General features: G+C 39.6%; 1 protein-coding gene across 1 annotated transcript in view; it reads left to right on the forward strand.

The window, feature by feature from the left end:
- Positions 1-27154, forward strand: part of SETD7 (SET domain containing 7, histone lysine methyltransferase) — a 72280-nt gene extending 45126 nt beyond the window's left edge. Inside the window, exons 3-7 of the mRNA XM_044681707.1 lie at positions 5941-6127; positions 16953-17034; positions 18508-18625; positions 20075-20232; positions 26974-27154. Coding sequence (XP_044537642.1) covers positions 5941-6127; positions 16953-17034; positions 18508-18625; positions 20075-20232; positions 26974-27154 — 726 coding nt within the window. The remainder of the gene's footprint in view (positions 1-5940; positions 6128-16952; positions 17035-18507; positions 18626-20074; positions 20233-26973) is intronic.
- The last annotated feature ends 237 nt before the right edge of the window (positions 27155-27391 follow it).

Genomic DNA, 27391 nt, shown 5'->3' on the forward strand with positions numbered 1-27391 from the left:
CAGGGGGCGCTAAAGTAATATTTTTTCTGGAAAGGGGGCGGTAGGTCAAAAAAGTTTGGGAACCACTGCTTTAAACCAAGAAGTGCTGAGGGAAAGGGGTCCACTGATCCATACATAAGGATCACTATGGGCTGAAAGTTGACTTAGTTTTAAAATATGTTATCTATGCTTCGTTTTGTTTTTATTTAGTTTACTATTTTCCCAAATACATTTTAATTTGGTCCTGGTCTCACTCAGAAGTGTTGTGGGCTAAGTGTTTGACACCTCAGCTCTAAACAAGCTATTTCTTTGAGTCTGACGCTGGTTCACATAATAAATGATGCCCTCCATTGTTTGATGGTAATTCTCAAAAACTAAGCTGCTGGTGTTAGACAAAGATTGAAATACCCTGCAAAACAACAACAACAACAACAACAACAACAACAAACTGCTCTTCTGATGCAAAGATTGGCATGAATATTTCCAGCTACTTATCACTGCATCTGCCAACATAGACAACATAAAAACAGAAAGGTTGAGTCATTTTTCTTTCCAGGGTTCATAGTTTTTGGGTTTTCTTCCTTCCTTCCTTCCTTCCTTCTGTTTCTTTCTTTCTTTCTTTCTTTCTTTCTTTCTTTCTTTCTTTCTTTCTTTCTTTCTTTCTTTCTTTTTCTCCTCTTACTCCTTCTTCTTTCTTCTTCTTCCTTTCCTTCCTCTTCTTATTCCTCCTCTTCCTCTTCTTATTCCTCTTCCTCCTCTTCTTCCTTCCTTCCTTCCTTCCTTCTTCTCTATTCCACAAAATCATTAATATGGAAAAATGTTTTCCATGATTTTACATGTAAATCTTTACCAGACTGACTACTGCCTCAGGGAAGGGGAAAGGATGGAAGGGAGTGAGGGAAGGATGAAGAGAATTTGGAACTCAAAACTTTTTTCAAATGAATGTTAAAAATTATTTTTACATGTAATTGGGGGGAAAATATTTTTTAAGTTGCAACTAAATGGAAAGGTAGTTTATAGGTTTTCCTTTGGGAGGCAAATAAAGGAATTGCAGACTTTAATTTATCATATATCCAAAGGGCAGCTAGGTTGGCACAGTAGATTGAGTTCCAGGCCTGGAGTCAGGAAGATCTGAGTTCAAATCTGGAACCAAAGATTTACTACCTATGTGACCCTGGGCAAGTAATTTTACCCTATTTGCCTCTGTTTCCTCTTCTGTAAAATGAGCTGAAGAAGGAAATGGCAAACTTCTCCATTATCTTTGCCAAGAAAATCTCAAATGGGTTCACAAAGAGTACGACACAACTAAAAAACAACTGAAAAACAACAATATCTGAAGATAACAAGAATTATTATCATATGAGACATTTGGTCATCTCATATTTCAGGTCTCATGATAAATATTTGCAAAAGGACCAACGTGAAAATAGTTGCAGTTTATGCATTATCATCTCTTGCAAAGGATGAAGATATAGAGAAATTCTAGGAAGGACTTGATAATGCACTCCAAATTAAATCAGCCTAACAGGATCCTATTGAGAGGACCATAGATGTAGAGCTGGAAGGGACCCCACAGACCATTTAATACAATCATCCCTACAATTATCTGCAATTTCCTGCTAATTTCATTTATAACAAGAATGTCAAGATTGATTTGATTTGGTTCCTGCAGTCCTTGGTTCAATCACTGCTTATTGAACAGAGATCTCATATTTGGAGTATCAACAACCAAGTTACAGTTTTTAGATAGAAGCAAAAGGGATTTGAGACTGATTTATTCATTTCTTCAAGTCATGGTTGCCATGTTCAAAGAATGAGGCTTTATAGAGGAATAAACTGAGGTCCACAGAGAATAAGTGACTTCTATGTGTTCACATAAGGAAGCAAGAGAGGTGGCATTGGAACCCAGAGCCTGTGCTCTTTCCACTGTACAATTCTCAGTGACTTTGATGTGGAGTTGAGGTTAGGTGAGTACAAAAAGAAATAGATTGCAGAAAAGTGAATACTTCAGGAAAAGATCCAGTAATCAGTCATTAGAGATAGCCAACACTGAATAACATCACAAAAAATTAAATTGATATTTTAGCAAATGAGGAATATATTATTATTGAGGTAACAGTGAATTCCCAAATCAGCTAGACTTTCAGACCACCATCTTGTTAGAGTAAATATCAAAATAAATACACGGCTAGAAATAAGAATGAAAGAGAGGAAAAAGCTACCAAGTGCAATTGAAACTACTCAATCGTGTTGTAGTCAGAAAGTTATTGATAAAGAAAAATGGGCTGTGGACCAAATTCCATACATTATATACACATATACATACACATATATTGCAACCAGGTACCAGAGAAGATTGAGATCTGTATTACCTGGAGTCAGGAAGGCTTGATCTCAAATCCAGCCTCAGACACTAACTAGCTGTGTGACCCTGGGCAAGTCACTTAATCTCTGTCCTCACTTTCCTTACCTATAAAATGGGAATAATAATTGCACCAACCTCTCAGCATCGTTGTGAGGATAAAATGAGATAATACTTGTAACGTGCTTTTTACAGTACCTAACCCATAGTAAACACTCTATAAATGTTTGCTAGTATTATTGTTATCATCATCATCATAGCAAGAAGACTGAAAGAGTAGAAAAAAGAACTTCAACAGACACTTGCCAAGTGAAGAGAGGTAGTAACCAAAAGCGATACAAATTTAGACTATTAATTCACTTGTAAAATATTACAAAGGAGGAAGATAGAAAAATATGCACAGTATCACTTATTAAAACAGAAGCCATAGAGGACAAAACCATTGTAAAGAAAGCTTGGTAAGAGATGACCTAAGCAAAGTTATCTTGAGGGCATTTAAGGATGAAAATGGGGGGAAAAGAAGACCAAAAGAAAAATGGAAAACAGCAAAAGAACTTTATAAAAGCCTTTTTCATCACCAAGGAGGGACAGTAGAGCCCAACATGACAGATGTATTTATTAAGAAAATAGAAAGGGAACTAAAGAAAACAAAGATGGAAAGCAATTCAGCTAAACCAAGTGTTCCTAAAGGACCTCCATACTGGAGAATGCTTTTTTGCATATTAGGTTTTACTTGAGATAATGTGGTACAATGGAATGAGGACTAAATTTGAAGTTAGAGAGCCTGAGTTCAAATACTACATCTCCTACTTTTGTGCAGCCTTAGACAAGTCGCTCAAACTCTCTAAACCCCAGTCTTCTATAAAATAAGGGGTTAGAATAAATGACAAATGGGATTTCCCCTTCAGTTCTAAATAGGTGATATTATGAATTTTGGGATTGCCATATATGCTTTTTTATAACAAGGAAAAATCAAAACTTTGCATTTCTCTTGACAAAGACAGAAGGTTCTAGACAACATCCAACTGGTCAAATATATGTACAAGAAACAGGTAAAATTTGAAAGCCAAAGACGTACAGAACATTAGCAGATTTCTCTTTAAAGACCATATTAATGACATGCATTTGAAGAGAATCTGTTGAAGGAGCCTGAGTGCTTTAACAACTCTTGTCTCAGTAATCTTCACAGCTCTCCTGGAAGGGAGGCAGTGTTGAAGGTGTTATTATCCCCTTTTGTACTGTGCTAATGTTTTTAGTACAATTAGGAATAAACTAGCAGGGGGGAAAAGCATAAAAGATGTTTCTGATGCATTCCCAGAACTTAAAAAATATTTCCCATTATGTCCCTCTCTGAGGAAGTGTTATGTTTTCCTAGAGTATTTGAAAACTTCTCAGTTTGAGTACTATTGAGCAGAAAATACAGACCTCCTTTTTGTTTCTTCTGTTGCTTCTCCATCACTGGCACTTATGGGAATACTCAGAAAGTAACCCCATGCTACTTGACAGAATGATCTTCAGGCAATAGAACCTCTGAGTCAGAGGGAAAAGCCAAGCTTTGGAAAGATGTCATGACTTAATTATTGTTATTAAAGCTCGAAGATCTTCTTTTATGTGTTCCTGCAGTTCTTTATATTTAAAATAACACTCTAAGAACTTTATTGATTAAAACACACACACACAATATAGACACCTGTGATCCAGATTGCTCATTTAGCTCCTCAATTCAACTGCCACACTACCTCTTATGTATGTGTACTTAGATCATAGAGTATACAGAAGTTATCTGTGCCCCAGGTCCTTTCCAGAAACAGTTCTCTTTGGGAGGACAAAAAAGTTATTCATGGGGCAGCTGGGTAGCTCAGTGGAGTGAGAGTCAGGCCTAGAGACAGGAGGTCCTAGGTTCAAACCCGGCCTCAGCCACTTCCCAGCTGTGTGACCCTGGGCAAGTCACTTGACCCCCATTGCCCACCCTTACCAATCTTCCACCTATGAGACAATACACCGAAGTACAAGGGTTTAAAAAAAAAAGTTATTCATGTGAAAAATTTGGCAAGACCAAACCAGCTTCTCCACTGAAATAGGGTGTAGAAAGAGACAACAGAATTGGACAGCCAGAAACACAGGAAAAGTGAGAGCAGAAGAAAGAAGAGTGAAAGGGAGATGGAGTGGTTGTTTTGTCTTTCTTTCAACAGGAATACATGCTTATGGTTTAGCATTCTCAGAAACAACAACAACAAAAAAACAAAATCAATTTAGAAATGCTTATGCTATATAGCTTATAAAAAGCAAGCAGCTTTACATGACAAAACTAGTGGAAACGCGCATCGGCCAAGGGTGGGGGGGGGGGTGCGGGGGCGGGGGTTGAAGGGGAAAGGTGGAGTATGAATCATGTAACCATGTTAAAAATGAATATTAATAAATGTTAAAAAAAAAAGCAAGCAGCTTTATTTTTTCTATAAAATGTCATTAGATTGAGACATACTAAATTGTTTCTAATATGTTTCCAATTACATCCTTTCTTCTTGTTTGGTACAGTAGAAAGAACACTGGATTTGTAATCAGGGGACCCAGAGGCAAATCCTCATTCTTCTACTACCTGTATTCTTCTAGGCAACTCATTTAACTGTCTTGAGCCTCAGTTTCCTCATTTGTAAAATGAGGAGTTCAGCCTTTTAAGATACCTTCAAGGGGCAGCTGGGTAGCTCAGTGGATTGAGAGCCAGGCCTAGAGACGGGAGGTCCTAGGTTCAAATCCGGCCTCAGACACTTCCCAGCTGTGTGACCCTGGGCAAGTCACTTGACCCCCATTGCCTACCCTTACCACTCTTCCACCTATAAGTCAATACATAGAAGTTAAGGGTTTAAAATAAAAAAAAATAAAAAAAAAGATACCTTCAAGTTCTACATCTATAATTCTACAATCTTCTCATCCTTTCATTCTAAGGTTTGAAAGATATGGTGGATCAGGAGGGGAAGGAAACAAAGTAAATCATTGCTACAAGCATATTATTATGGATTTGTGTTATACATTAATTTGGGAATGTTTTTCATTGCAATCACTTTTTTCACCTTCTCTTGACAGCCAGAGGTCCTAGGTTAAAATCTTGTCTCTTTCCCTTAGTAGATATGTGATCCTGGATGCCATTAAACTTAACCAGGCTCCAGTTTCTTCTTTTGTAGAATGCGGTGGCAGTGGTTGGAAGAGACAATCACTTCCGGTCCTTTCTCTCTGTAGATCTATGAACTTTTCTGTTCACAGACAAACCATGAAGTTTGTAAGTGACTTTACGAAAATCCCGGATCATTTTAACCTGAGCCAGATGAGAACTTTGAGCTTCCCCTTCTCTGCACAATGCTTCACTTCTACCCCTCTACTCTCTTGTATTCTTATACCTTCTAACACCTAACCTTCTTTATCTGTCAGGATGTCACATGGTTAATTGTTTAATTTCTAAAGGTGCTTCCACCTTCTGAGTCCTTACAATGTCATTGAAAGGACTATAATTCATAAAATTAGGAATGGGGTGGGGAGTGAGTAACAAAAGATCTTGTTATTATGTCTATATATAATGTTTCTTGTTTTCTGGTTTCTCCCACCAGGATGGAGGTACTCTGGTAGGTGAAGTTAATGAAGAAGGGGAGATGACTGGAGACAAGATAGCCTATGTGTATCCTGATGGCAGGACCACAATTTATGGGAAATTCATAGATGGAGAGTTGATAGAAGGAAAATTGGCTACAATGTCCATTGAGGAAGGAAAGCCCTACTTTGAACTGGTACCAGGAAGTAAGTAAATTTTTGAGTTTGCTACTCTAATTTTAAAGTAAAAACCAGTATGTAGGTGGGGATTTCTGTGAATTTTGTAAATATTTTTCCCTTTCATCACATAGGTTCCACCTGAAGACATTTTTTTCATAATTCAATAGTATTGAGGGATCACGTTTAGGAGAAACCATTTGATTTTTGAAGTTATATAAAGTAGAGAAACACTTGAAAGTCTTGGCTCTGATTTGTGGTGGAGCAGAGGGAGGGAGGAAGTACAACTAGCCTTTTCATTCTTTCCCAACGAGCTCAGCCCTTGTGATTTGCATAAAATAAAAGAGGTGTATTATGTGGGGAGGTAGAAAACAATTTTCTCACTATAGTGTTTCATTCAAGAAGAAACAGACCCCTGGAGATACTTCCATAATTTGGATGGGTACAATAAGAGCAAAGAACTAAAATGGGTTTTAGATAAGTCCAATAAGAGTTGTACTAAAGGAGTCTAAGGAGGCAGTAGAGAAGAGAAGGGTTCAAAAAATATATATGGTTAATTGATGGATTGATAGATCAAGTGAGCATTTATTAAGTGCCCACTGTGTGTCAGATGTTATGTTAATGGTGATGAAACAAAAGCAAGCAAGACAACCTTCAAGGATCTTAATGAAAGAAGACCACACATAAAGGGGAGCTGAAAAGCAGGGGTTAGGAGATAGAATTCAGGGGACATAGTGGCTGGCATAGAGGAAGAAAATATGGCTAGAGAGTTAAGCATAAGCAGGGCTCCTTATGAAATAGTGGTCTGGAAGCAGTCACCAATCAGGAGAGTGAGGCCTCAGGGAAGAAGTATACCCAGGATGGGAGAGTGTCTGGCAAAGAGAAGGGAAAAAGGACTGGCAGTTAAGTCAAGATGAATAATCTTAGCTTGGGCACCTACTAACTGTGACCATCCTTGGTTAAGAAGAACTTCATAGCCCTTGGTTGAAAGATCTGTTTGAAAGGGCTGAAGTCCTCTCCCAAAAGGAAGATGCTTTCTTAACCACAGCATTCCTCAGTAGATGGTGGACAAAATCTCAAGACAGAAACTTAGCTTAGGATTAGGTTAAGTGCCAATAGAAGATTGGAAAAGCTGATTGACAGAACTCTGACCTCTCCGCTTCAGGGGAGAGGCTTACTAACCACAGCATCCCAGATATATGGTCCACAGAGTATTAGGTGATTCTGAGAATAGCTAGTTAACAAAAGTTCATTTGGAGCAGAGATGTGACGTTCAGGGTAGAGAACTGAAAACATACCACCTAGGAGGGAACCAGCTCAGCAGATCAAAACATAATGATATTATAGGAAGACTTTGGTACAGTTTTAGAGGTGTAATTGTACTTCTCTGTTTATGCTGTGACCACATGTGTAGCCTATGTCCTGTGCACATTCACTCTTTCCAAAATTAGACTGTATATATTTATTGGAGAACAAGTTCTAAGTTTAAAGTTGGGATATATTATGCTAGTTCATTTTTTGCCTTTGTTTTGAACTAAAGCTCCCTAAGAAAAGTAAATCCACTGATGAGGACTTGGAAGCACAGTTTAGAGAAGATTTAGAACCTACATCATGTAGAAAATTGTCATCTTTTTTTTAACCCTTACCTTCCACCTTAGAATACAATGTATTGGTTCCAAGGCAGAAGAGCAGTGAGGGCTAAGCAATGGGGATTAAGTGACTTGCCCAGGGTCACACAGCTAGGAAGTGTCTAAGGCCAGCTTTGAACTTAGAACCTCCCATCTCTAGGTCGGCTCTCAACCCAGCTGCCCCCTTAATCAAATGACTTTTAATAAACCCATTAAGCAAAGTGGAAACCTACATCCTCAGCACTTTCCAATCAATTGTGTGACTGTATATGGTCTGCTTTCATGTGAATGGCAAATAACCTAGCCTAGGCTTTTTGTTAAGCTAGGCCAGATGATCAACACTAGAAGGAAAAAGGTATTTCTAAGTGAAATGCTAATAAGAGCTAGAAGCAGAAGAGGAACCTTCTGGTCTTACCATCAGCCTTGTCTTCTTTCTTTCCTTTGTCCCCTTTGACGTTCAGATGGAAGTTAGTGATGAAAATTTAAAACTCCACATGAGATGCCTCCATATAATAATAAATAAAAAAAACAGTGAAAGGTCCCAGGATCCTTTGTTGTTTGAAGAAAAATAGAGAATGTAGCATTTGACTTGGACCTTGAAGGACTGGGAATATGATTGAAGAATGGACATTTCTGAACCAAGAAATGACATGAACCAAGAGGCAGAAAGCTCTGCATGTTTGGTGAAAGAAGACCAAATGATAAACGGGGGTCAGAATGTGTTGGCCCTTAGATGATAGGCTAAGGAGATTCAATTTCTTTGGGCAGGCAATGCAGAACCATTAAAGCTGACAGGGAAACAACATGATTAGAACTTTGCATGAGGAAAATTAACGGGGAGGTAGAACAAAGAATAGACCAAAACTGGTATTGACTAGTTAGAGAGACCAATCAGTAGGCTACTGTAGTGGTCCTGATGAAAGGTAATAAGGGGCTAAAATGAGAGAGATGGCATTGAGAACAAAACAGAAGGAATGGATAGAAAAACATTGAAGAGGAAGAATTTTCAAGACTTGGTAATTGGATAAAGGAGAAGGAAGACAATGGGAGGAATGTGGAACTATTTACCAGATACAGGGAAATGGGGAGGAATGGTTATTTGAATAGGGCAAGATGACAATTTCAGCTTTAAACAAGCTGATTTTGAGGTACTGGCAAGATAGACAGGCACAGATATTTAATATTTAGTGGAAGATCAAATACTTGAAGATTCAACTTAGCACTTTGAAAAAATGACTGGAGATATAGATTTGAGAATCACTTGTATTTTATTTGTACTTGAAGCAGAAGAAATAGGTGGATACAGAGAAAGGGTAGAAAGTAGATGAGCACAAATCAGAGGAAACAAAAATCATTAGAAAAGGTGGAGGGGGCAGCTGGGTAGCTCAGTGGATTGAGAGCCAGGCCCAGAGACAGGAGGTCCTAGGTTCAAATCTGGCCTCAGACACTTCCCAGCTGTGTGGCCCTGGGCAAGTCACTTAACCCCCATTGCCTAGCCCTTACCATTCTTCTGCCTTGGAACCAATACATAGTATGGATTCTAAGGTGGAAGGTAAGGGTTTAAAAAAAAAGAAAGAAAAGAAAAGGTGGAAGGAAAAGTGAAGGGTAACATGTTGTAGAGGGAGCAAGAAGGAAAAGGACCCATAAACGTCCATGGAACTGGTGATTAGGACAGGCTTGTTGAACTTGGAGAGAGTAGTTTTGATCAAGTGGAGGACAGAATATAAGAAATTTAAAAAAGAATGGTTAATAAGAAAAGCTAGAGACAGAAAGTATAGTATGGTGGAGTTTGCGGGGTTTTTTTTTTTTTTTTTTTTTTTGAGATTTTGGCAGTAAAGAAAGGAAAGAGAAAAGACAGTGGTACTTTGAGGAGTTAGCAGGATCCAAGAAAATAGGTCAGGTGATAAAAACAAGAATTCATTGACTTTCCAAATGCTAGAACCAGAAAGGACTTAATCTGACTTCATTCATTTTATAAGTGAGGAGACTTCATATTGAATAAGCAAAGTGATATCCTAAGATAACAAATTTAGAGCTGGAAGAGATCTTTGAGATCATCTTCAAAGTTATTGTCCAAAGTTTCTGAGCCAGTAAATAGCAGAGTTAGAACTTGAGTCCACACCTTCATCACCAGTGCCATGCCAATGTAACAGGTTTCTGGAGATGAGTGGGGATAGAATTGGAGGTACAAGTTAACCTTTAAAAAGATGAGAGATCATTCTTCATCTGAGTCAGGAGGAAAGAAGATGGATAGAGAGAGAAATTATGAGGTGGAAAGTATTAAGAGAGTTTTCTTAACTTCTCCCTCTTTCTCTTTAAGAGGCAAGGGAGCAAAAAGAAATGAGGTTCAGGGAGTTTGTATCAGGTGGCTCTTCATCTAGGCAAAGCAGGAAGCAAGGGTATTTGTTTAATGAAGACAATGGGCTTGGGGAGGTAGAGAGCTAGAATGGTTCTCAACAACTGCTGGGAGAAATGTGATAGGGAATCAACAAGAGAGAGATGAAAGAAGTTCAGAGCAGAAAGAACTGAACAGCTGAGCTAGGGGAATTTGGAGGGGGGACCCCATCAGAAGTGTCTCATGACTTTCTCCAGCAATGGTTGAGTCTTGAAATGTGAGCAACAAAAGAAGGTGGATGGGGATTATCTAAATTAGGAATTGTTCAACTGGATGGATAGAATGTTCAGAAGGCTCTGGTGAGGACATCAGAGGAATGATTAATATCCTTAGTTGTTAGTACTCTTTCCCTCAAATTATCACCCAATCTACTCATATATGCATACATGTTGTTTCTGCCCAGTAAATTGTAAGTTCCTTTAGCATAGGAATTGGGTTTTTTGGTTTATTTTTTTCCTTATATTCTGAGCACCTAAACCAGTGTCTTACACAGAATTGGGACTAAATAAATTCTGGGTAAGTTGGTAAATGAAGCCAGAAATGAGCTTAGAGATTGAGAACACTGGGAACAATTGAAGGACTAAACATGATTATGAGGACGGAAAGCAAATTGCTTAGGTATGAACAAATTGGACAAGGTTGTGGTCAAAGAAATGAAACAACATTCAAAATTTTGGATGTGGAACAGTTTTGTGATAATGAGGTCCTTTGTGTGGCCATATTGGTGTTTTTAAAATGAGGTAAAGTGGGGAATTCTGAGGCCATGGTGTTGGGTAGCCTGGGGAAGATGGAGAAGAACATTTGAACTCAATGCTAAGGACACTGAAGAAAAAGGAAGGATACTTATGCCATAATCCTGATTAATAGCTGGAGCTAGGGATATAGTCGTCTAGGTAGGTGATGGTACAGTGACTAAGTGATGATGTCCTTCTTGAAGTGGTAGTAAGGAAAGGAGTGAAGAATGGGGAATGTTCTGATCCTCATCCTCAGAGGAAGGGGAAGGAAGCTCCATTAAAGTCATGCATTTAGGAGAAAGAAGGAAAGTTTTAACAAAGGCAAGGTAGAAGGAATCCTTCAGGATAAATGTATGAGAGTTTGTTCACAAGGAAATAGGATTCCCACAGGGAAATCATCTGTTTAGTTGGTTTAGGTGGTTATTTTTACCCCCAAACTACATTTTTAATGGCATTTTCTGGCTTTTGATTTTGGAATTGAGTCCATATCCTACCAAGTGGAAAGGGAGTTAAGCATCAGTGGGATATTCAGTGGCACCCCAGGGTCCTAAAAAAGTTAATTTACCTTGTATGAATAAGCACTTTATTGCCAGAGACTGTTTCACCTTGTAGATCTCTTAAGAGCAGGAGTTTTCAAAGTGGGGTCTGTAAAGAGTGTTCTACAGTGCATTCCAGTGGACCCCTTCCTGCTGTGGTTTAGGGGAGTTTTTGGAGTCATTTGGGTCTAAATTCCAATTGTGCCATTTATTGCCCAGACTTCAACATTTCTCACCTGTAAAATGAGGGTATTTTATTATATAACCTCCATCATGATCCTGCTTGGAATCCATGATCTGTGATTAAAATCATTTTCCTATCTATGATCATCATAGTTTGAATTGCCAAAACATGACAAACTCCCACATTTTTGTTCTAATATGAGTTAATAATTAACTTTCATTATTTAATAGGAATCATCACAAGGTTGTTCAGCAAGTGATGAATTTTTTTAAGTCACAGTAGCTCCAAAAGATGGTCTTCTAAATTGAGGATGGGGCATGATAAGCATGAGTGTCTGGAGTAACCACTCTGGCGAAATCAGATCCTAAATTCTTTGAAGTATTCATTTGCAATAAAAGGTCACCTTATTCCCATCTTGCCAAAAAAAGTACCATTCCTTTCACTAATTCTGGTGAGGGTGGGATTCTTGTTGTGGTTGCTTGTGACAAAGGTGAGTGATAAATTCTCTGGAGTTCTTTTGTCTGTATGTGGACTAAAAGTTTGGGAATGATTACTTTCTAGCATCTGGCCCAGACATAAAAAAATTGCATCACTAAAAACTTATTTGTCAAAATGTAGCATATTAGGTTTACCCATTTCTATCATTTGAATTGAGCATAAGATCAAAATGAGAGGACAGAAAAATAATAACTGACAGATGCAATAATATAGTACAGAGTATCCCCCAAAGTCTTTTTACTAAAAATTATTTATTTTTAGTAATTTTTTCTTTTCAAATTTTGAGTTCTAGATTCTATCCCTCCCTCTTAATCCACCCCCACCCATTAAGGAGGCAAACAATATGATATCAATGCTGTGTGTGAAATCATGCAAAAACAGACACACAAAATAGAAAGGGAAAGAAAATTATACTTGAATTTATCCTCAGAGTTCATTAGTTCTTTCTGGAGGTGGATAGTATTTTTTCATGATAGCCCTTTGAAATTGCCTTGGATCATTATATTGATCAGAGTAGCCAAGTCTTTCACAGTTGATCATCATTACAACAATGCTGTTACTGTGTACAATGATGTCCCAGTTTCTGTCACTTCACTTTGTGCCAGTTCACATGGATCTTACCCTTTTTTTCTGAAATAATCATCCTTTGTCATATCTCATAGCACATAATGTTCCATCATTGTCATATGCTACAACTTTTTCAGCCACTTCCCAATTGATGAGCATCCCCTCAATTTCCAGGTCTTTGCCATCACAAAAAGAGCTTCTAGTAGGGGCAGCTGGGTAGCTCAGTGGATTGAGAGCCAGGCCTAGAGACGGGAGGTCCTAGGTTCAAATCTGGCCTCAGACACTTCCCAGCTGTGTTGACCCTGGGCAAGTCACTTAACCCCCATTGCCTACCCTTACCACGCTTCCACCAAGGAACTAATACACAGAAGTTAAGGGTTTAAAAAAATATATATATATAAAAAGAGTTTCTAGAAATAATTTTATACATATAGATCCTTTTCTTTTTTCTTTAATCTCTTTGGAGAATAGAACCAGTAGTGGAATTACTAGATCAAAAGATATGCACAGTTTTATAATCTTTTGGCATAGTTCCAGATGGTCCTCCAGAATGATTGGACCAGTTAGTTCAGCACTCTACCCACAGTTCATTAATGTGTCTATTTTTCCTCATCCCCTCCAGGATACACCATTTCTGATAGGTATGAGGTGGTACTTTTTCTGTTGTTTGTTTTACCTTTCTCAAATTAATAATTCTTTAGAGCATTTTTTCATGTGATATAAATATCTTTGATTTCTTCTGAAAACTGTTTACAGCCTTTGACCATTTATCAGTTAGAGAATGGCTCTTATTTTACTAAATTTGATTTGATTCTCATATATTTGAGATAGGAGGCCTTTATCAGAGAAATGCTGTAAAAATTTTTCATATTACTTCATTGTCTATGGTACCTTTTAGCAAAACGTAGTTTCCCTGATTATCCCTTATAATTAAATCTATTTTTACTTTTGCTTTGTCTGAGATTATGATTGCTACCCTTACCCTCTTCACTTCAGCTGAAGCATAATAGACTCTGCTCCAGTCCTCTGTGTATGTCTTTCTGTCCCAAATGTGTCTCTTGCATGCAACATGTTCTTGGGTTCTGATTTCCAATCCATTCTGCCCTCTTCTTCCATACTATGGGTTAGTTCATTCCATTCATATTCATAGTTATGGTCACTAACTGTCCATTTCTTCCATCCCATTTTTCTCTATTTATCCTTCTCTCTCTTTTTTATCCTCAAAAGTCTGTCTTGTTCTCAATCACTCCTTCCTCCATTCCACACTTCCCCTTGTCATCACCCCATATCTCTTGTCCCCTTACCCTCATCTCTCTATTAGAGAAAATAGATTTCTATACCTAACAGAGTATGTGTGTGTGTTCTTCCCTCTTTGAACCAATTCCAATGAGAATGAAGTTCAAAAATTGCCTTCCCCCTTTCCCATTCCCCTCCCTCCCACTATAAAAAAATGTTTCTTGCCTGTTTCCTTTTTATGAGAAAATGTATCCCATTCTACCTCTCTCTTCCCCCTCCTCCCAAAGCATTCCTCTTTTTCACCCCTACATTCTTTTTTTTTTTGGAGGTCATCCCAACATAATCAACTCATCCCCCAAACCCTTTGTCTATTCAGACTCCTAACTGCCTTAATAATGATAAAGTTCCTAGAAGTTATAAGTATCATTTACCATATAGGAATATAAGCAGTTTAATTCCATTGAGCCCCTTAACGCTCTTTCATGTTTACTTTTTTATTCTTTTGGGGGGTCTTGTGTCTGAATGTCAAATTTTCTATTCAGTTCTGGTTTTTTCATCAGTTTCACTAGGTAGGTGGTTCCTGGTTGTAATCCTAGTTCCTTTGCCCTTTGGAATATCATATTCTAAGCCCTCTGTTCGTTTAACATGGAAACTACTAAATCTTAGGTGATTTTGAATGTGGTTCCACAATATTTGAATTGTTTCTTTCTCTCTGCCTGAAATATTTCCTCCTTGATCTAGGAGCTCTGGAATTTGGCCAAATTATTCTGGGAGATTATCATTTTGGGATCTTGGGCAATTTTTTTTTGACAATTTCTTAAAATAGAATGTCTAGGCTCTTTTTTTGGATCATGACTTTCAGGTAGTTTGACAATTCTTAAATTATCTTTCCTTGGCTCTATTTTCTAGGTTTTTTTTCTGATGAGATATTCCACATTTTCTTCAATTTTTTCATTCTTTTGACTTCATTTTAGCTTTTTTGTTTGTTTGTTTTTGTTAAAAACCTTTACCTTCTGTTTTGGAATCAATACTATGTATTGGTTCCAAGGCAGAGGAGTGGTAAGAGCTAGGCAATAGGGGTCAAGTGACTTGCTCAGGGTCACACAGCTGGGAAGTGTCTGAGGCCAGATTTGAACCTAGGACCTCCCATCTTTAGGCCTAGCTCTCAATCCACTGAGCCACCCAGCTGCTCCTTATTTTAATATTTCTTAAAGTTCATGGAGTCATTTGTTTCTACTTTCCTAATTCTAAATTTTAAGAAATTATTTTTTTCACTGAGCTTGTGTACTTTTTCCATTAGCCAGTTCTACCTTTTAAGAAGTTGTTTTTGTCACTAAAATTTTGCATTTGGCCTATTTTGCATTTAAAAGAATTTAAGTGAATTTTTGTGCCTCTCTCATACCACTAATCCAATTCTGCTTTTTTGGATGTTTTTTCCTTCAGTATTTTTTGTGCCTCTTTTACCAAGCTAATAATTCTCTTTTCATAATTTTTTTGCATAAATCTTATCTTCTCCCCCCAATTTTTCCTCTACCACTTTTATCTCTTTAACTCTTTCAAGCATTCTTGTTGTGCTTGGGAACAATAAGCATTTTTCTTTAAGACTTTATATGTAGGTCTTTTCACATTGTTGTCTTTTTCTGAGTTTATGTATTGGTCTTCCCTGTCACTATAGTAGCTTTTTTATGGTCAAATTCTTTTTTGTTTGTTTGTTTCTTCATTTTTCCAGTCTGTTTCTTAACTTGGAACTTTATGTTAAAATTGGGTTCTGCTCACCTGGGGGTGGGGAAGCACCCATCTACTTTTTCAGCTTTTTCATGCTTCTGTTTCCAGAGATCGTGCTGGGAAGCTACAAGTTTTCAGTGTGTCCAAGATGGTATGATTCTTGGAAAGGTGTTGGTCACTGCTTTCTTGGTCTACATGCTGGTATTTACCCAGGAAGGGTCCCTGCAGCTACAAGTATTAGTACTAGTCCCTGGAACTATGACCAGGACCTTGCTGCTGCTAGTTCTGGTGTTTCTCTTAGCCCTAGAACTGTGACCAGGCTCCTGCTCCCTTGTGACTAATCAAAAGCACTCTTCTCCATTCTGAAACTGTGACCCAGAATTGCTTAGGGGCAAAAGGACTGTGACCTGTGCTAGCAAAGGAGCCCTTTTTATCTCTTTCTCACCAGTTGTCCTTTTGTTGCCATTTCTGGGCCAATACTTCCTAAAGCTGCTGCTGCCACTCTTGCTGCTGCTGCCGCTATGATAGAGACACCTCTATGACCCAGAGATGAGAGGTCCTAGGTTCAAATATGACCTCAGACTTTTCTTAGCTGTGTGACCCTGGGCAAGCCACTTAGCCCCCATTGCCTAGTTATTACTGCTCTTCTGCCTTGTAACCAATGTATAGTATTGATTCTAAGATAGAATGTAAAGATTTTAATTAAAAATAAAGTATAAAATAGAAGGATGTCGAGAGTGGGCATTTACCTGCGGCTACCTATTTAGTGATCTATTCCTGGATAATTGATCATGTGTAAAAACATTTCTATTCTGCTAAGCAACAAAGTAAATGGAAATCATCAGAACTTATTTAAACTTAGCTTAAAACTGCACTAAGACTTTTGGGTAACAATAATGTGGTATATTAAAAAAGAGTTTTAAATCTTGAGTCTAGAGGGATCATGATCCAATTCTGACTTCATCACTTACCAAAGTAACTTGAGACAAATCACTCTAAATCTCAGGGCTTCAGTTCCCTCACATGTAAGGTGAGAGGCTACATTAGGTGGGCTTTGAGGTCTCATCCACCTTTAAATCTATGATCCTGTGATCTCAATGACCCAAGAAGTGCAAATAGATATCTCATATGTCTCCAAATGCCTTATGGTTGTTACTTCTACTAAAGAATGTCTTTCTCCTTTAGGAAAAAAATTTGGTATAATTTTCTTTGAAACATTTTAACATTTGTTGGTACAATTAGAGAGACAGAGATAGAGAGACGGAGACAGACGGAAAGACAGAGAGACAGAGAGATGAGTATTTTTAATTACTGTATGCTAACTAGGCTTCTGTCTGGGTTTTGTTTTTTAGGTTCTCTCTATCATTTTGATAAGTCTACTCCATCCTGCATTTCTACAAATCCCCTTCTTCCTGATCCTTATGAGTCAGAAAGGTAGGTTTTTTTTTTCTCTTCAGAACTTTTAAACTACTTTTATTTCACTTATCTAACATGAAATAGCTATGAAGTTAGTCCTAGAGCTGTATTTAATGTTCTGTATAACTGTGTCCACTTATTCACTTAATAATAATTATAGCTTCCCTTTTTACACTTTCAGGGTTCAAAGCATTTCACCTATGGTATCTCATTTGTTCCTTACAATAATCCTGGGAGTATTATCATAATAATTATAAAAATACTGTGCAAGCATTATCAACCCCATTTTATGGATTACGAAACTGAGGCTCAGGGAAGTTATGTGACTTGATATTATTATTGTTCAGTCAATTCATCTTACTAAGTGTTTCTTAAGCATCTACTGTGTGTTAGGCACCGTGCTAAGCTCTGGGGATACAGAGAAAGGCAAAAGGTCATCAAAAAGTTTAATGGGGAAGTCAGCATGAAAATAACTATGTACAAACAAGTTAGAACAAATAAATTGGAGATAATCAATAGCAGCTATACCTTACTGCACAGTGTCAAATGTCTCCTCTTTATTATAGCCTTTTTTAGTATTAAGTACTTACTGAATATGCCTTCATCCGCTCTGCCTTCCATGGTGTTAAAAGATACATTCCCAGTCAAAGTCAACATGGCCCTTCCTATTGGACATTAACAAGCCTAGGTAGCTTTTTGTGAAACCTTTAGGATGGTTTCCCTTGGAAAATATGGAGAAAAAAGTAGCTTTAGGGAACTAGTGAAAAATTTGTCTAAAATTTACCCAAAATACAAAATATCCTTAAAAAAACCCTAAAACTAAAAACTTCAGGATAAGACCCTTTTAAAGGTGACCACTTTCTTCTTAAAAGAGACAGTTTTTCTAATTGCCAATCAAAAAGACTTTAAGGTTTAAAGTTTTTGTTTTTTTATTTTGTTCAGTTGTTTTTCAATGATGTCCAACTGTTTATGACCCCATTTGGGGTTTTCTTGGCAAAGATCCTGGAGTGGATTGCCATTTCCTTCTCTAGCTCATTTTATAGAGAAGGAACAGAGTCAAATGACTTGTGAAAGGTCACACAGCTAAGAAGTATCTGAGGCCAGATTTGAACTCTGGAAGTGGAGTCTTCTGACTCCAAGACTAGCATTCTGTCCACTGTGCCATCTAACAACACTTGAATGTTTTACTGATACTTAAAAAAAATGTTTTTTGGATCCTATTGCTTTCTAATAACTTGATTGGTTCCCTAAAAGGATTTTCCCTTCTGAAAAGAGAAACAACTGAAAACATCTGGCAAAGTGTACAAGATTCCACCTCAGTCATTCATTGCCTCTGGAAGCCAGAGGAGAGTCATGTTTCTTTATCTGCTATTGGGCCCTTTCTTACCCCCAAATGATCTAAATAGCAGAGGCAGAAAACTGTGTTCTCACAGGGTGATTGAGGTGCTTTGGGGAGCTCCAGACCTAACCCTTTCTTTTGGTTCTCTTTAGGGTTTATGTTGCTGATTCCCACATTCCCAATGCTGGAGAAGGACTGTTTTCTAAAGTAGCAGTGGGACCTAACACAGTTATATCGTTTTATAATGGAATCCGAATTACACACCAAGAAGTAAGTGTCACTGGGGAGAAGAAAATCAACCAATATGGCCAAAGAGCATCATTGGAAATAACCACAAAGTTTCTAGTCTTTCATCTCAACAAGTCATGAGAAAGAAAAAGAAAAAAAACTGATTGCCTTTTGGGGAAGGAACATAGTCAAGGTCTTCAATTTCCCAGCTGGAAAAGGGCTCACATTTCCTGTTCTTACCTCTTGTACCATTTTCAAAAGTGAGCCAGGCCAAAATTGGTTATCCAGGCTGACAACTAATCAGAAACCTCAATTTAGGGACTCCTTCGGTCCTATCCCCATTTCTACAACTCTTAACCCGGTTGACTCAAAAGCTCCTAACTCAGCATCAAGATGGTGAAGACATTTATAGGAATCATCTTTTCTCTGAGCTCTAGCCATTAAAAATAGATAGGAATTGGAGGCCCCCTAGGGTGGCTCAGTGGTGGAAAATCAGGCCTAGAGCCAGGAGGTCTTGGGTTCAAATCTGTCCTCAGATACTTCATAGCTTAGTGACTATGGGCAAACCACTTAACTCCCAATGCTTAGCTTTTCTGCCTTGGAACCAACATACAGCATTGATTCTAAGACAGAGGGTAAGGGTTTTTTAAATAGATAAATAGGAAGTTGGGGCAGCTGGGTGGCTCAGTAGATTGAGAGCCAGGACTGGAGATGGGGGGGTCCTGGGTTCAAAAATGGCCTCTGACATTTCCTAGCTGTGTGACCCTGAGCAAGTCACTTAATCCCCATTGCCTAACCCTTACCATTCTTCTGCCTTGGGATGAATACACAGTATTGATTCTAAGACAGAAGGTGAGGGTTTTCATCTCTTCAATTTTAAAAAAATTTGTATTATTTTTCTTTTCCTTCCCCCTTCCAGAGCTGACAAGCAATTCCCCTGGGTTATGCATATATTATCACTCATTTTTTTAATAGAGTAATCTTTTAAAACCAAAACCCCAAACCCATGATAAATCATATGCTTTCTTCTGGATTTCTTCGCCCACAATCCTTTCTCTTGAAGGTGAGAGTTAAAAAAAAAAAAAAAAGGAATTCTAACACTTGGGCAGACGTATGGAAAGTGGGTGATGGAGGAGGTTGGACACAAGGATCCATGGGGAGGAGGTAGAGCCCCAAGTCCCTGGACATGGATAAATGAGGCGGCTGCTGGGGAGTAGCCACTTATATCTGCTAGCTTCCCATTTGGAGTTATTAGACACCCCCCCCAGGTCCCAAGTCCACTTATTTTAAAGTCTGGGAGCAAAGAGCTGGCCCCCCAGTCCGGCCAGGGCTCTACTCGTCTAGCCCCAGGAATGAGAGGGTCGCGGGGTGGGGGTGGGGGATGTCCCTCCACTTCTTACACCACTAAGCTGTGAGGACTCGAGTTATTCCGTGCAAAGCCCCTTACACTTCCGGGAAGCAAAGTTAGTGACGGGATTGTTTTTATGGAAGGTGGACGACAGAGACTGGGACCTGAACGGAAACACGCTCTCTCTGGACGATGAGACGGTCATCGATGTGCCTGAGCCCTACAACCACACATCCAAGTACTGTGCCTCCCTGGGACACAAGGCCAACCACTCCTTCACGCCCAACTGCATCTACGACGTGTAAGTACAAGCTCGAGGTCCTCCTGGGGGCGGGCTCCGGGAGAAAGTGCAGGGAGTCCTTCCCCAGCCCAGCCCACAGGCGCCACGCACGGCTTGGTCTGGGGATGCCGGTGGGAAGGAGCTCGGAGTTGGAGTCCTGCCTCTCTTTACTCATGCCGGCGGGGCTCTCGGTCACTCGGCAGCTCCACACCGTGGCTGTTACCCCATCTGCCGGACAGTGGAGGGGAGGGAGGGGGAGGCTGGGACTTAGAGGGCTCGTCCGGTCCTCGCGGATTCTCATCCACGAAGAGAGGATGGGAGGAGACCGGAACACTCAGGTCTCTGGGCTCTAAAGCCGAGGGTCATTCTAACGTAAACAAGCGAATTCTCGGCGGATGAGGACAAACGGCGGAGGGGACGTCATTTTCTCTGTCCCGTGGGCTCTCCTTTCCGAAGAAGAGGCAGGCTGCTGTCCCTCGAGAGCTCAGAGAGCTGACAGCAAGGGAGGCGCGATAAATTATCCCGAAATGGGAAAAGAGTACCCTGGGGAAGAATGCCCGATTTGGAGAAAGAGAACCCGGGGTTTGATCCCCAGCTCGGTCACTTCCTATTCGGGTGACTCCCTGAGGGAATCTTCCCTAGATCACGCTTTCCTTACCCACAAAGAGAGAGTGGAGCAGATGACCTTTGAGGTCCTTCTAGCTCTGAATCTGCAGCTCCAGGGAAAGAGCTCAGATCTGGCTGCCAGAAGACTGTATGGAAGTCTTTACTCTGCTCGTGGCTGTGCTCTTTCGGGCAGGTCCTTTGCCTGTTCCCGGCTTCTGTTTGCACATTTAAAAATGATGGATTAGGGGCAGCTGAGTTGTTCAGTGGATTGAGCATCCCGCCCTCAGTGGGGAGGTCCTGGGTTCAAAGCTGACCTCAGATACTTACTAGCAATGGGACCCTGGGCAAGTCACTTAACCCCCATTGCCTAGCCCTTACCACTCTTCTGCCTTGGAACCAATACAGAGTATTGATCCTAAACTAAAGAGTTTTGTTGTTGTTGTTTTTTTTTTTATTCTTAAAGAAATGCCTTAGAAGGGATTACAGATGTGCAAATCACACTAAATCATGGATAATGTATGAATATGGTAGTGGGGGGATTCCCAGATTGGGAATTCCATCCATCAGCCTGGATAGAAAATTACCCCCTATCTATGATTTAATAGACAAGTGCTAGGGAGTTACTGGAGGCTTGTGGAGGTTATGTGACTTGGCCAAGGTCACACAGGTAGTGGGCATCAAAGGAGGAATTTGAACCAGGTCTTTACAACTTCAAGCCCAGCATTCTATTCACTATACACACACTACCTCTAAGTTGTGGCATGTAGTTTAGTGTTCCTCCACATCACTGCTTCTCTCGTTTGGGTTTTTAATTATACAAATCAATATTTCTTTCAAATGCTTTAAAAATGAATCTAGCTGAATATCATTGGCAAAGGGAAGAAGTCATTTTTGTAACTTCAAATATAGGTAAGGCTGTATATGAGTTAGATTTTTAATATAAGCCATGTGCACTGTGGGTGTGCAGGCTGTTATATATATAAAGTGGGCATGTGTTGTGTGTGTCTGACGTATGCTGTTTTGTGTTTACATTCAGTGATTTGTGTGTATAGTGTATACATATATATGTGGGAACTGGGCCCTCTCTATAGAAGAACAGAATGCTCTAAATAAGGGGGAAAGAGGGGTGTGTGTGTGTGTGTGTGTGTGTGTGTGTGTGTGTGTGTGTGATATTTTATATATTATATATATATATGAATACATATACGTCTGCTGTATTTGGTGTCCTAATTCATCTACTGTAGGATTCAGTAGAAGGATTAGGTATAATATATACATATATATGATATATATATACAGAATGGTGTAATGGGTAAAGGGCTGAGCTTGGAGTCAGGAAGTCCTGCTTTCAGGTCCTGCCTCTGACGTGTTCTAGCTATGACTGCCTTCCCAGAATCACAAAATGTTAGACCCAGAAGGAGACCTTGGAGGTCATCCAGGGTAAGCCTTTCATTTTATAGATGAGAGAACTGGGGCCCAAAGTGGGGAAAGTGCACACAGTCACCTTCTAGAAAGTGACAAAGTCTGGTCTCACACCTAGACCTTCTGGTGTCCAGGGACAATGCATTTTCTTTGATGATACACTATCTCACCTACTATATTTAACAAAATTAGAAAGAAAAAAAAGAACATAATAAAAATTTGGAAGATTAATAATGAGGCTTATCTTGTGAGCACTGTGAAAATACCTTTGGATCTGAGAGTCACTTGCTCAGGTTGAATCTCACTGCTACAAGGTCTACCACTTGGAAAGCCAGGTCTTCCATGGCCTCCTCCCACTGGTAGCATGGTAACCTCTTCTCTCCAGCTGACATTGAAATTCAGAAATGGGAAGGTAACTAGACCAGCTTGGAGATTGCTGGCTCTGCCCTACCTTTTTGTTCTGCTTTCTATAGAGTTTTTATTTGGATCATAACTTTCTTTACTTTTCAAACTTTCTTCCTGAAAAAATGGATTTTGATAGTGACATAGGCTCGAGGCAGGTATTGTATCAGAAAGACCTTAGAAAGGGCTACTTTGGGAGACCTTGTATTGTTGAGAAAAAGAGAGGCCTGGCAATAGAGAGAATAGATTCATTTGAGTAATATTTGATAGAAAAGTTATTGACATTTCCTTTGAGAGGCAGTGGATTGGGAATCAGACCCAGAGTCAGTAGGTTCTGGGTTCAAATTCAAATCAGGTACTTCCTAGCTGTGTGACCCTGAGCAAGTAATTTGATCCCATTTGCCTACCCCTTGCCCTTCTATCTTAGAGATATTACTAAGAAAGTAAGGGTTTTTTTTTTTCTTTGAAGGAAATTCCCCAAACTCAAATACAGGCGATATTTTTTCACGACAAACTGTGTTGCATTTCAGAATCTTTACCATGCAGCCTGGATGTTGTGTTTTGGTGAAGACTGTAGTACAGGCAAAGTCGGGTTATCTTTGCTGCCCTGTATGAGACCCCTGTCTTTTCCTTATAATGCAATGACTTGGAAGTAAGTCTCTAGCATCCAGGAATCTCTCCTAGATCCTGTACTATTTCTCATAGTATCAATTATAGCATAGATCATGTGCTTAATCAGGTTTCCAAATGACAGATGTTAAAAGAGAGAGCTGACTGAGTTAAGGTTCCAACATAAGTGGATAGACTAGTACATTGGGAAGGATGCCATAGAATAAAATTTAATTCTGATAAATAGGAAGTCTCAGACTTGCCTTCAAAAAAAATCACCCTCACAGGTATAAGAGGGGGAAGCTATTAGCTAGGTAGGTCATCTGAAAACTGCCTTTAAGTTCAGTGCAAGTCAGTGGTTTGTTATTGGTAACCAAATATGTTAATTTTTACATTTAATACAAATGTGTCAACTTAATACAAACAGTATTACAAGTATATAAAATAATACAAATATTTAATACAAATATATTAATTTTTACATTTAAAAATCCTTACCTTCTGCCTTAGGAAGTGTCTAAGACCAGATTTGAACCCAAGACTTGGTGTATCCAGGCCTGGTGCTCTATCTCCTGATCCATTTAGCTGGCCCCTGTTAATATAATCTTAAGCCCCATAATAGAGGAGTGGCGTCTAGGACGAGGCAGATGGAGAGCGAAGGAATGAAAGCACTGTTATACTTTGACCTGGGACAACCACATCTAGACTATTATTTTGTCCCAGGGTGTCACATTTTTGGAAGGATACTGATAATCAGGATAGCACTGAAGGAGCAGTATGTATGTGAATATAAAGGATGTTTAGCTTGAAAAAGACTTAAGGGAGCATGATAACTCTCCTCAACATATCTGAAAGGTCATTGTAGGAAAGAAAGAAGGCTGTTCTGCTCAGCCCCGGGGGATGGAATAAGAAGCAGTGGGCAGAAATGGAAGAATGAACAACTTCAATCTGATATAAAGAAAAACCTTCTTGCACAGCAATCCCAAAGCAGGATGGACTGCAATGGGAAGTTGTATGGTTTCTCGTACTAGAAATCTTAGAGCAAAGGTCCAATGGCCACTTGTTAGATCTCTTGTAGAGGTGATGGATATGCAGGGGCAGTTTGGACTATATGGACAGCTCTGAGATTCTGCTTCTCTGAGATTAAAAGTCCCTTTAAACTCTCCAAGTCTGCAAATGGGCAACTCTAAGACCACCAATTGAAGATGAGCACCACCTTGAACTAAAAGAGGGACTTCCATGCTGATGGTTCTACACACAGATGAAATCACAAGTCCAGATCCCAAAATCATTCAGTACAGAGATATAGATCTAAGAGGAGGCACACAAGCATGGGGGAAAGAACATGAAGCTTGGATGCAGGGGACTGCGAGGTGGTTTAGTGCATAGAGAGCTAAGCCTAGACATGGGAGGTCCTGGGTTCAAATGTGATCTCAGACACTTCCTATTTGTGTATCTTTGGGCAAGACACTTAACCTTCATTCCCTAGCCCTGACTACTCTCCTACCTTGAAACTGATACACAGTGTAGATTCTAAGATAGAAGGTAAGGGTTTAAAGATAAATAAAATTTTAAAAAGAAAAGAAACTCAGATGTAGAAGGCCTGAATTAAAAAGTCCCAGCTCTTTTTTTTTTTTTTTACCCTCACCTTTCGTCTTGGAGTCAATACTGTGTATTGGCTCCTAGGCAGAAGAGTGGTAAGGGTAGGCAATGGGGATCAAGTGACTTGCCCAAGGTCACACAGCTGGGAAATGTCTGAGGCAAAAGTCCCAGCTCTTAAACTTACTGACTCTGGGGAAGAACTAGATGTTTCTGTGCCTCTTAGTTTCTTATCTCTAAAATGGGATTAATTAATATTCTAATTATCTACCCTGAGGGGTTAGTGTTAGGAAAGTGCTTTGTAAAGCTTAAAAACCTACAAAAAAAAAAAGTGAGGTAGTGGTTAATAATAACCAACCCCTGAAATAAGTGACTTAGAGTTCTTTTCTCCTTTTTTCCTCTTTCCACCCCCTGAAATTTTTTGCTAATGAGTATGGAAATGACAAAGCAAAAAGGAAACATAAAAATCAGAGACTTGGATCTTGGAACAAAATGTCAGCCAGATCTCCTCTCTTTTCATATAGTTTAACAATGGGTCACTTTATTTATGGAGAAAGTTTAAGGGATAATAGACTAAGATCTTTGAATTTCTTTGCCTGTGTCAAATAAAGCTTTTCCTTTAAGGCAGCAGCTAATGTGTGACATGTTAGTTAATGAAATTCCTCTCCATCACATTAAACTAGAGAGCAACCCTATTCCCACCCCTCTCCCTACATCCACTCCAGGGGGGCTACCAAGTCATTACTTCACTGTTCACCAGACAGCCCTTGTTCTTGAAAAAATGAAGGCTTTCTATTTTATCCTTTATTTCTGCTTCCAGGCTCTTGTTTTCAGGGAGGATTATAAAGGAAAGGCTGATTCCATAAGCTCCTTGCAGAAAGAAATCCATTTAGCAAGAGGAGAGAAGCCCAATAAAAATGATGACTTTGTTCTGATATGTGAGCATCAGACTATGAAAATGCAGTGCCTTCTTGGGGAGTGGGAGGAAGATGTGAGAAGCAGGCTGTCCTCCCAGAGCTTGTTTGGTCATTCAGCTGTGACCCTGTGGACCATATTGACTAAGGGATTTTCTTGGCAAAAGGAGTGGTTTGCCATTTCCTTCTCCAATGGATTGCCCAACTAGTAAGGGACTGAGACTGGATTTGAGCTCAGGTCTTCCCGACTCCAGGGCCGGAACATAGAATAGTATACCTGTCAGATCTAAGGGAAAGGATGGGATTTAAGACCAACTCTAGGGCCAGCACTCTATCCATTGAGTCTCTCCGTTACCTCTGAGAGCTTAGGGATTTACCTTTTCATTTCCTTTTATGCAAACAAAGATTAGATGCTTCATGGCAGACATAGCCACTGCATGCTAGGCTTTGGAGGAAGCTCAGACTCTCTAACATTCTCCTGTAAGAGCAGAGAAACTGAGATTTCTTCTCCCCTTTCCCCCAATTTTTACTTTGTATATGTTTTATATAGACTTATCTCTGTACATGTTGTTTTCCCCTTGCAGAATGTAATCTCCTTGAAGGCAGGGACTGTTCCATCTTTTCTCTGTACCCCCAGTCATAGAATAGTGCTTTGTATATGGTAAGTACTTAATAAAACATCTGCCAACTTCCCTGGAATTCCACGGCAGCTCCAGGGCTTAAATTTGATGCAGCTAGACCACTAAGAGATGACATAGTGTTGTCATTTAGATCCAGAAGCAATCGCGGATATCATTTAGTTCAATCTCCTCATTTGGCAAATGAGGAAAACTGTTCAGCAGAAAAGGTAAATAACTTGTCTCAGGTCACCCAGATGACAAGCAGGAGTACCCAGGTTTAAACCCGGGTCCTCTGTCCTTTTTCCAGCACCACTTTGCATAGATGTCCTTCAGGATTGGCTTTTAAGGTGCTTTCATTGGGTATACATCCATGGTTTGTGTGTGTGGCCTGCAAGGCGAGCTCTGACAAGGAGTCGAGATACTGATGGGAGATGACATTAACCCTGAATCCTTTCAGTAAAGATCATTTGAAAGAGCCCGTGGTCCTCAGCTCTTGGCTGGAGCCGTCGCCGTTAGACATTTGGGCAAAATATTGACTGTTATTGATGTTGCAGCTAGCGTGAGTGACAGTGACCTGTCTTGGTGTTTAGGTTTGCGCATCCTCGTTTCGGGCCCATCAAATGCATCCGCACCAAACAAGCGGTGGAGAGGGATGAAGAGCTCACTGTCGCCTATGGGTATGATCACAACCCTCCTGGAAAGAGCATGCCAGAAGCCCCAGAGTGGTATCGGATGGAACTGAAGGTCTTCCAGGCTGCCCAGGAGAAGTGAAATACAAACTCGGCTCTTTGGTTTATTGACCTGGAGTAGAAATTTGGATCTATGCACTACGTTTATACTGAAAACTGGATAACCAGGGACTGCTCATGCTGTTACATCATATCCTCTCACTCTGTGTTAGCAATGAGTTTCTTGCATACTAACTAGTTTTGACTCTATTACTCATGCTAGGTTTAAAATTAGCTAGCGTTACGACACCTGATTGGGAGGTATTATTTAATATTTTGC

Source organism: Gracilinanus agilis, chromosome 6 (genome assembly GCF_016433145.1).
Source record: "Gracilinanus agilis isolate LMUSP501 chromosome 6, AgileGrace, whole genome shotgun sequence".
NCBI classification, from domain to species: Eukaryota; Metazoa; Chordata; class Mammalia; order Didelphimorphia; family Didelphidae; genus Gracilinanus; species Gracilinanus agilis.